Source organism: Giraffa tippelskirchi, chromosome 12 (assembly GCF_054371585.1).
Source record: "Giraffa tippelskirchi isolate mGirTip1 chromosome 12, T2T-mGirTip1v1.2.pri, whole genome shotgun sequence".
In the NCBI taxonomy this organism is placed as follows: domain Eukaryota; kingdom Metazoa; phylum Chordata; class Mammalia; order Artiodactyla; family Giraffidae; genus Giraffa; species Giraffa tippelskirchi.
This window is the reverse complement of record NC_137286.1, coordinates 52,284,491-52,294,880: the sequence shown is the minus strand read 5'-3', so window position 1 is coordinate 52,294,880 and position 10,390 is coordinate 52,284,491. Positions and strand designations below refer to the sequence as shown.

Below are 10,390 nucleotides of genomic sequence, written 5' to 3'. Positions count from 1 at the left end.
AGCTACTTAGCACGCAGCACAATCTAGTTCAGAAACAGAGGTGCAAAATGTCTGAAATATCGAAGCCAGGAGATGAGAAACTCTTAGGAAAAAAGAAGTTAATTGGGGAGACGCTGAAGTATAAACACATGCAGTGCACAGGGCATTCGGCCGCACACTTCATTCACTTCGGAGACTTCAGTTTCCGCAGCTGTGGAATGGAGTCTTTGATTCTCTGTCTGGCACACTCTGAGTTGCTGGGAGCTAAATCAACTCTTAAAGGAGAGTAACAGCAATACCTGTCTCTTAAGGGGGCTGATGATATCAAACAGATAAAATGTGCAACGTGCCGCACAGCTCCTGGCGACTGCTACTTCTCCCAGGGTGTCCCCGGTCCCGGGGGAACAGCGCAGTCCGCACCCGGCCTGGTGGCCTGCCCCGCCCACGTGGGGCCGCGGCCCGTCGAATGACTCGGTGCAACGTGTTGGTGGCGGCGGCGGCCGCGGCCGCGGGCGGCGCGGACTCTTCCGGGCGCCGCAGCTTCCTGCCAAGCACCGCGCAGCGGCCTGGCTCCGCCGCGGGAGGACCCGGGACAGGCCTCGGCGCCGGTGTGGGACTCGGGGCTCCGCCGCGCGCGCCCAGCCCGGCCCCAGCGCCGCCCGCCCGCACCATGCACGCCGCGCCGCCTCCCGCGCGGCTGCTGCCGCTGCTGCTCCTGCTCGCGCTCCTGGGCGCGCCCGCCGCCCGCGCCAGCAGAGCCCAGTCCGCCGCCCCTCCGCAGCCTGGAGCCGAGCGCCAGCAGCGGCAGCCGCCCGGCCCGGGGCCCGGGAACGCCACCGGGACCGGGTCCGGGGAGGCGGCGGGCGGCGGCAGCGGCTCCAACAGCAGCGGCGACGCCTTGGTGACCCGCATCTCCAGCCTGCTCCGCGACCTGCCCACCCTGAAGGCGGCCGTGATCGTGGCGTGCGCCTTCACCGCCTTCCTCATCGCCTGCCTGCTGCTGCGAGTCTTCAGGTGGGTCCGCCGCCCCTTCGCAGCCCCGCGGGCCAGCCCGCCCCGCCGCCGCGCTGTCACCGCGCGCCCGCGGCATCAGCGCGCACATCAGACGCTCCGGCCCCGGCGCCTGGCTGCGCTCGTGCTACCCTGGGACTCCCGGCCCTGCCCCACAGACTTTTTCCCTGTTGCACGCTAGGAATTTTATCCCGTTTGAACGATAAATATATACGTATGTATATGTGTAGATAGGTGATCAGCCACTCAGTCGTGTCCTACTCTTTGCGACCCCATGGTCTGTAGTCCACCAGTCTCCTCTGTCTGTGGGATTCTCCAGGCAAGAAGACTGGAGTGGGTTGCCATGCCCTCCTCCAGGGGATCTTCCCGACCCAGGGGTAGAACCTGCGGCTCTTATGTCTCCCGCATTGGCAGGCGGATTCTTTACCGCTAGCGCCACCCGGGAAGCCCGTAATACATGCATATGTATACGTAAAATTATACATATATAAAATACGTATATGTATTCCTTTTATATGTATATGTAATGAATTCCTTTTAACTTTCCACTAATGCTTAACACTAACAGTAGCGCTTTGAATTCTGACAGCCTTACCCAGATTTTATTTTTATACCCATTTCACAGATGAAAAATTTTCCGGAGAGGCAAGGTGGCTTATCCAGGTAAACTCAATGGTGGAAGTAGGATTCGAACCCAGGTCCACCTTACCCATCTTGCTACCCCACCCTCTGTTTCCTTTGAGGGTCCCTGACGTGCCACCTGCTTTTTTTTCTTTTCATTGGTTCTGCTACCAAAAGAAGCAGTGTCTATGGAGTGGAATGATCCCAGCATACGTGTTGGAGGCACACTTTTTTGAGCCAGAGAGTTGGAGCTGGGCTCCAGGACGTTTGGCAGCCCTTGGTGGCCTCAGTGACTTTCTGCCTACCTCTGTGCCTGAATGAACTATCGCAGTGAGGACTTGCAGGGAAGTGAGAGATCTTGGAGAGGCTGTTGTAGGTTGCTCAAGTTCAGGGAGAAAGTGGGAAATTAGGAAGACCGTTTCTGGAGTAGGGAGCTGGAGAGGGCTAGAGGCAATGCAGGGAGGGCTGCATTTCCCCCCACAGCTGGGAAATTCTTGTTTTGCAGGAAATGAACGAAATGTATCCTGTTACTCAGGCGGGCCTCCCGGAAATCTGGGCATACGTGTGTCAGTTTTTCACAGCCTGTTCCCTCCCCTTCCGAGTTTACACAGAGTGCTTGGGTGTTTGATCAGCTGTTGGAGGTTTGGGGCCAGGGGCTTGCGAGCTTTTTCAGAGCAGGAGCAGAAACCAGATCTGCAAAGGCAGGTCTGGGAGCTCTCCCTTGAGGTTTGCTGTTGGTTGCTGTGTGACTTGGAGCCAAGGTGTTTCTTTGTGGGTCCACAGGATTAAATGCCTGTGGTCCTGAAAATATGGGGAAGGGGCACTGTGGGCCCACATTCCCCTCCTCCATCCCCTCTCCTCCCCTCTCCTGGCCTCGGCCACATTGTTCCTCTCTGTGCTGATCCCCTGATCCCCTCTGCACCCCATCCTTCCCCCTGCTCTCCTTCCTCTGCTTACAAACTTCAGTGGCTCCCTGTAGCCACTACCCGGGTGTGCATTCTGGCGCCTTCAAACTAGCCCCGGAGCACCTTGAGGCCACCCGCCAGCCCTCTGGATGGCCTGTCACTTCTCTCCTTGCACTCCCAGCTGCCGCCTTGTGGATTTTCCGCTCCTGGGCCTGTCCCGGCCGCACACTTGCCGTGACTGCACGCGCCCACCGGGGCCCGGCTTCCATGCTCCCTCCTCTGGGTCGTTTTCCCGGACATCAGAGCCAGGAGGTCACTTCCCTTCCTGGCTTCCCCCACTCCCAACCTTGTTCATCCTCCAGATGGCCCTTCTCATGTCAGGCTGGTGGCTCCCCAGCTCAGCAGACGGTCCTGAAAGGTGGGCACATCCCGTCCCGTGCCCAAGCATGGCCTGGCCATCATCGGATGCGGCTGTCATCCTTTACTGCCTTCCTGATTGCTCCGTTGCATTGAACATGGATGCCCCAGAGCAGCTCTGAGCCTGGGGGTTTGAAACATTTTGCTCAAAATAGGCCACCCAGCCCACAAGGCAGTGTACTTTTTGAGAAGATATTTGAACTATTTTGCCAGTCTGCTCCTTATTACCCAGGAGAGGGGGGAGAAAAGTCAGCAGCCTGCGGCCAGATGTGAGGGTATGCATCTGAGCTTGGAGAGGATGGGCCCTTGCCGGCCAGTGGGCCAATTGTGGAGAGAGGGCCGACTTCAGGAGAGGCCGGTTGTGGCCTTCTTCTTGTGGGGTCAAGTTTCCAGGGGGGACAGCTGGCACCCCGGTTCTGATGTGGATGGCAGCTTACAGCATCTGACAGCTTGATGGTAGACAGTCCGTCCCCACGTGCTCCTTGACAGAGAAGAAAATTGCATCTCAGTGACAGTGTTAGTCTCTCAGTCATGTCTGACTCTTTGCAACTCCATGGATGTAGCTCATGACGCTCCTCTGTCCATGAGGATTCTCTAGGCAAGAATACCGGAGTGGGCTGCCATGCCCTCCTCCAGGGGATCTTCCCAACCCAGGGATCGAACAGCAGGTCTCCTGCGTTGCAGATGGATTCTTTACTGTCTGAACCACCAGGGAAACCAAGGAGTGGAGTAAGTTATACAGTAGTTTCTAGAACACTGCAAGCCCAGGGTCTGTTCTGTGACCTGTCCATGGGCCCCTGCAGGCTCCTTGAACAGGCCTGTTGCCCTGGCTGGGCACCCTCCTAGCTCCTTTGCCTGCAGTGAACACTCCTGGCCATTCTGCTCCCCCCTCCATCTCCCTGAGAGTCTCACCTGGGCCACACCCCTTCCCCAGGGCACCGCCCCCCCACCTGACCTCACTTTGCCCTGTCTCCAGAGTCACAGCAGTGCCCTTCAGGCTGGTGTTCCCGCAGCCAGCCTTGTCTCCACTCCTGTGAATCCTCCTTCTCTGTTCTCACCCTTCTGCCCACCCATCCCCGCAGGCACGGGCTCCTTAGTGTACCTACCAGCTGGCTTTTCATACCTGGGGTCCCGCCCCCTCTCAAGCCTCCATCTCAGCTCTGCTGGCTGCCCCAGCCCTGCTGGACGTCCAGGTGTTCTCCAGGGGTGTCTTGTGGCCTTAGCCCTGCGTGTCACTGTGACCATCTGCATCAAGTCCCCTCCACTGTCAAGACTTCGTGACCAGCTCACTGCTGTTCGCCTGCCTGTGTGTCACCTCCTCTGAGAAGCCCCCCAGCCAGGGCCCCCCAGTGCTCCCAGAGCACACTCGAGATTTCAATTTTCTACTCGGAGTCAAGAGCATCACTGAACGCCCCAGGTGGAGGGCTCCTAAGAGCAAGACCAGCCCATACTCATTTGTGCCTCTCTAACGCCTCCTGGGGCTCCAAGCACAAGCTGGCATCTAATACGGATATTTTTAGCAAATGAATGAACCCCTAAGTATTTTGCCTTGTTGGTGCTTCCCAGGATGTCTCTGTGATGAGCTATGTAGCTGGTGCAGGGAGCCTATGCAGTAGGAGTTTGTCTGGATGGGGGCCACCATTTCCATGACGATGGATACAGAGAAGAGGGGGAGAGTGTAGTATCTGTTATTGCTTATATAGAGCCCTAGCCCACGTGTCTCTTTTCCTTGAAGGAGTCACTTTACCAGACAGCAGAAAGAATGTGGATCCAAGGAAACTGTTAAACTTAGAAGCAAAGAAAGGTATATACTTTTAATCAAGCGGTTCCATTTCTAAGGCACACACATTTTTTACTGCGATATCTATTCTTTGTTTCAAATTTTATTACTTCAAAGAGGACCAAAGATGCATGACCAATGAAGTTCAGAGCAGTTCTGTTTAATAGTGAAAATGTTTAAGTAAGCTTGGTATCTAACAGTTGATTACATAAATTATGGTAGTCTTTATAATGGAATACAGTGCAGCTGTGAAGAATGATGTTGGTATAACACTATATACTGTTCAGTGGAACAGGTTGCTGAAAGCATGTGTAGTATGAGCTCATCAAATAAAGAAATTTATATAAATGTGCAAAGAAATTTTTGTGTGTACACTTGTGACTATGGGAGGTACTTGAAAAAATTTTTTTAATTGGAGGATAATTGCTTTACAATGTTGTGTTGGTTTCTGCTGTACATCAGCATGATTCAGCCTTAGGCATACATATGTCCCCTCCCTCTTGAACCTCCCTCCTACCCCCACCCTACCCCAGCCCTCTAGGTTGTCACAGAGCACTGGGCTGAGCTCCTTGTGTTATGCAGCAGTTTCCCACTGGCTATCTATTTTACATATGTAAACATAATGTATGTGTTTCAATGCTACTCTCTCAATTCATCCCACACTCTTCTTCCCCTGCTGTGTGCACACGTCTGTTCTCTATGTCCACACGATTCTTTCTTATTTATTTATTATGTACTTACTGTTTGTGACATATTTCTACATTGTCTGAATTTCCTTTCCACGGACAATCATTCATTTTTCTCTCTGTGCACTCGACTGTTTGCTGCCGCCTTAAATGTGCTCTCCTGAGAACCTGCGTACGAGTCTGGGGTGACCCCTTGGAGTGGGGCTTCTGGGCCCCAGGGGTACTCTTACTTGGTGTCCTTGAGGAGATCAAGCTCGCCCTCCCACCTTCAGTATCTGGGGGGCTCTCAGGTCCTCCCATCATATCTGACACTTAGTATTATCTGACTTTCTCATCTACCCTTTCCCGGGGATGACTGGGTATTTCTCTGCTTGCTTTTGCAGATCTCCACTTCCTCCTGAGGTTAAGCCACTGTCTCTTCCCATATGTATTCTTTTTATAATTAAATTTATTTCCCATACATATTAATCAATCTGATGTCCCATCTGCAGAATCATTTACAGCTTTTTCATGTATTGGAATCATTATGGAAAACTATTTTAAGACTGGAGACAAACTTGGAGGGAGGGAAAGGCAGTTTAGAGGCAGAGTACTCGCTGGTGAGGGTACCTCCGTGTGTGTGTGTGTGTGTGTGTGTGTTTGTGTGTGTATGCAGTTCTGCCTGGCTCGCAGTAGGACCATTCCTTCTGGGTCTGTTACTGGTTACATGGTTATGAGAGCTGGAAGGAAATCGACAAAGAAGCTGTGTTTAAGAAGTAGAAAACTCCTCCGGATTTTGGATGTTAGGAAGCATCTCATGGGGTTGCATGGACTTGGGGATAACGCGTGTAAAGCCCAGTAGCTGCTGATCAGAACCGTTTGCCCTCCCCCGCCCCAGGCTCTCTGAGATCAGGCTCTACCCTTTGAGAGCCAGGGGGAATCTGACTTTACCCTCTGGTGTCTTATGAACAAGGTGGAGACAGGTCACAGAGTGCCGCCTGAAACCACGACTCTCCTTTCCTCATCCTGGGAAGCTCCTGGCTCTCTTGCCAGGCCAGGTTTCTCCCAGATCTCTGTTGGCTGCGTGCCCACCCCCTTATTTCAAAAGCTCTGTAAAATCGTCTTATCTGAAAGGAGGGTTTGTTTTGGTGCTCCCTGGGGGACGAGGAGGAAGACAAATTCTAGGTGATCTGTAACTGCCCAGCTGTCACACTTGGATCAATGGCAAAGGTGCACGCCGTCAGAGCCTGAAGACGCTGGAACCACGGGAGCTTAGTTAATTACTAAGCCAGGTCTTTGAAAAGGAGCCAGAACATTTCCTGCTTCTCCTGGGATTCTCACATCTCCCATTGTTTGTCCGGAGAATGAAAGTTATTTAAGAGAAAATATAAAAGCTTAATAATTTCAGGATTTGGGGGCAAGTATTCTGAAATGTTTTTAGTTATTGCTCATTTGTGTATAAATATTATTTTAATAAGTTGGAGTTTTGGGCAGGGCCCAGGTTACAAAGTTAAACCCCTTTTTATGACTTTGGGTTTGTGGCACTTGTGTAGCACCAGGAGGTCATTTAAAAAAAAATTTATTGAAGTATGATTGATTTTCAGTGTTGTGTTTAATTACTGCTGTACAGCAAAGTGACCCAGTTATACACATAGATATTCTTTATCATACTGTTTTCCATATGGTTTATCATAGGCTATTGAAAATAGTTCCCTGTGCTGTACCTTGTTGTTTATCAGGAAGTATTTTTTTTTTTTTTTTTAGGAAGTATTTTTTAATTGCTTGGCTGAAGTTGTGAATTACGGGAAGAACGATAGTTGTGAAACATATCTATCTTAGTTTTTGCTTTGCAAAGTGATTTCCTTTTTTCTTTGTTTTCCAGTTCTATGGAAATAACACAGACATACCGCACTATGTAAGTTTCCATGGACAGCATAACGACTTGATTATGTACATTATGAAATGATGACCACAATAAACATAGTTAACATCTATCATAAGACAGATATCCAAAAAGGGAAAGAAATAATTTTTTTTTTTTCCTGGTAATGAGGAATTCTGTGGTCTACTCTCAGCAACTTGCCTGTCTATCACACAGCAGTGTTAGCTGTAGTCATGGTGCCCGCTCCATCCCCAGGACTTACTGGTCTTATTGGAAGTTTGTACTTTCATCCAGTTCCCATGGGTGTTTAATTTTATACACCACAGTGAAGAAAGTGTTAAATAAATATAACCCAGCAAAAATCCAGATTAAAAGCAAAGAGGCGAGGGAGTATGCCCTTGATTGAGATCTCCACCAAGTTAAAAAAGAGACTGTCAACCAGAATGAGGTAAGTTAGAAAGAGGAAAACAAATGTAATATAGTAATGCATATATGTGGGATCTGAAAAAAATTGGTATAAACGATCTTATTTACAGAGAAGAAAGAGAGACACAGATGCAGAGAAGAAAGAGAACAAGTGTATGGACACCAAAGGGGGAAAGGGGAGATTGGGGCTGGCACATATACACTGCTGATGCTCTGTGTAATAGCCTCTGTCTTACACATGGTATAAACGTCCCTGATGCTGGGAAAGACTGGGGGCAGAAGGAGAAGAGGGCCATCAGAGGGTGTGATGGGTGGACGGCCTCACCGAAACAATGGACATGAACTTGGGCCAAGTTCGGGAGGTGGTGAGGGTCCACCATCAGCTGCAGTGCTGCGGTCCATGGGGTTCACGGAGTCAGACGCGACCGGGTGACTGAACAACAGCAACGACAAAATAAAACAGATGACTAATGAGAGCCTGCTGTCCGGTACAGACAGTACCGAGAGCTCCACTCAGTGCTCTGCAGGGACCTAAATGAGAAGAAATTCAAAAAAGAGGGGGTACAGGTGTACATATGACTGGTTCACTTTGCTGTACAGTAGAAACTAACACAACCTTGTAAAACTTTTTTTCCAATGAAAATTAAAAAAAAGAAGAAGTCACTGGATGTGGGAGGAATAAGGTCTCTCAGTTTTCCTTTCCTGGGGCAGATTCTGTCTGCTTTGGGGTCATTTGGTCCCAAACGGCCAAATATGTCTATAGACCAAAATATGTCTATTTTATCTCCAAAATTCAAATCATCTGGCAATTTCCGGGGACGTTTTTGGTTGTCATGACTTGGGGAGGGGGCGTTTTGTGGCCAGAGATGCTGCTGGTGGGCACCCTCCAGTGCCCAGGACAGACCCGCTCAACAGAGACGCCAGCCCCAGATGCCAGTAGTGCAGGCGGGCACCTCCTGGTTGTCTCTGGTGAGAAGGTTGCCTAACTTTTCTGGGCTTCTGCTTCCCAGTGCTAATTAAAGTATCTGCTGCTCAGGGCTGTGGGGGTGTCTGCAGTGAGACTGGGTCCATTAAGTCCCTGGCTCACCTTTGAACAGCCAGGTATCTCCTATTATATTGAAAAAACGATCCTGAAACCAGATGTAATTTATGCCCAACCTTTTGGTCTCGCTTCTGCCAGTAAATGAGGATTCAGCCATATGGCCAGGATCATCAGACAGGTGCATCTGCTTCTGAGCCTTTCAGAAATGAAAATGGTGACTCTTTAGCCTGTGTGAGCCTCCCTGGATGCTGAGGACCTCACATAGGGGTCCGTCCCCCTGATTGCTGAATTTCCCTGGGGAAGGAGTGCCTCATGACTGTCTTTATTAACAGGCCTGTGAGGCCCCAGGACCTGCCACTGAGTTCTTCTATCAGATTGGAAAGGGACGAAAATCCCTCTTTAATTTAAACCTGAGCCCTCCGGATTAGCTGGCTTTGCTCACAAACTCTCATGTCCATATACCCATTGAGTTTGGGGGCTTTGCAAACACAGGCTCTTCTTGAGGTATGGTGGGGCACCAGTAGGGGTGGGGTGGGGGTCTCCAGTGTCAATGTCTGCAGGAAATTCTGTAAGGAGAGTGTCTCAGGAGGGAAGCCGTCCAGGATTTAAGCAGAGAAGGTTTCATGGGCTGTGAGTGGAATTTTAGTTTTATGGCTGATGTTTTGGTTCTATTTACAAAGGGAAATTCTGGAACCATGAATTTAGAATCATGTTGGAATGGTTTCACTTTAAAAAAATCTGTATTTAATCTAAGGCGATCTGCCAGGAATCCAGACAGGAATCCAGGGGGCAGGGAGAAGGCAGTTCCTTCTCGTTGGCAGGTGTGGAGCAGAAGACGGGCCGTGGCAGGGCTGGGACAGGGCTCCTCAGGCCTGGGAGGGCCTCGGGGCCTTGTAACCTCTTGCGTGTGGGGTTTCTTTGCACTCAGAGCTCCACTGGTCTTGCTCCTTCTACCCATAGTACAGATGAGGAAACTGAGGTCCAGAAATGGGAAGGGTTTGTTAAGGTCACAGTGAGTTTGTTGGAAGAGTAAGGCTCTAGCCCGGGTGTGCTGATGCTCAGCCGGGCCCAAGATGTGCTGGGCTTGGCTTAAGCCCGGTCATTTGGGTCTCCCTGAAGCTCAGCTAAGGAGCCAGCAGAGAGCATGGCTGAGTAGATGGAGAGATCCTTCCAGAGTGTTTAATGAGACCTACTGGAGAAGGAAATGGCAACCCACTCCAGTATTCTTGCCTGGAGAATTCCGTGGACAGAGGTACAGCCCATGGGGTCACAAAGAGTCGGACGACTGAGTGACTAACGCTTTCACTTTCACTGGAAGACTAGAAGGTGCAGAAGAAACAGTCAAGGTGAAGGAGTTTCCAGTTCAGTTTGGGAGATGGGATAATGCCTTTGTGTGATTTCACTTGGCAGGTAAAGAACAGCCCAATTCTGTAGGGAGTCATGTGTCGAAAGCAGTACTTGATAAGTTGCAAAAGGACCTATCAAAGCCCCAGGGACTTTGGTGGGGGACACAGTGGTCAGGGAAAGGCATGTGGGGAGAAGTGAGGAGGATTAGGACTTGACGGGGTGGGAGGAGAAATAGAGGTTCTTTCAGGACCAGCTGGCCGAGCAGGTTTTGCGGTGGACAGTGTTTGTGAAAACGATCACTTGGAAATTATGGTG

At 50.7% G+C, this 10,390-nt stretch overlaps 1 protein-coding gene across 2 annotated transcripts in view; it reads left to right on the top strand.

Annotated features, from left to right (window-relative positions):
* The first annotated feature begins 508 nt into the window (after positions 1–508).
* The window catches only part of FAM174B (family with sequence similarity 174 member B), a 39,384-nt gene continuing 29,502 nt past the window's right edge, over positions 509–10,390 (top strand). For both annotated transcript variants that reach the window (XM_081551716.1, XM_081551715.1), the window contains exon 1: positions 509–993. In XM_081551716.1, coding sequence (XP_081407842.1) covers positions 650–993 — 344 coding nt within the window. In that variant the 5' untranslated portion in view covers positions 509–649. The remainder of the gene's footprint in view (positions 994–10,390) is intronic.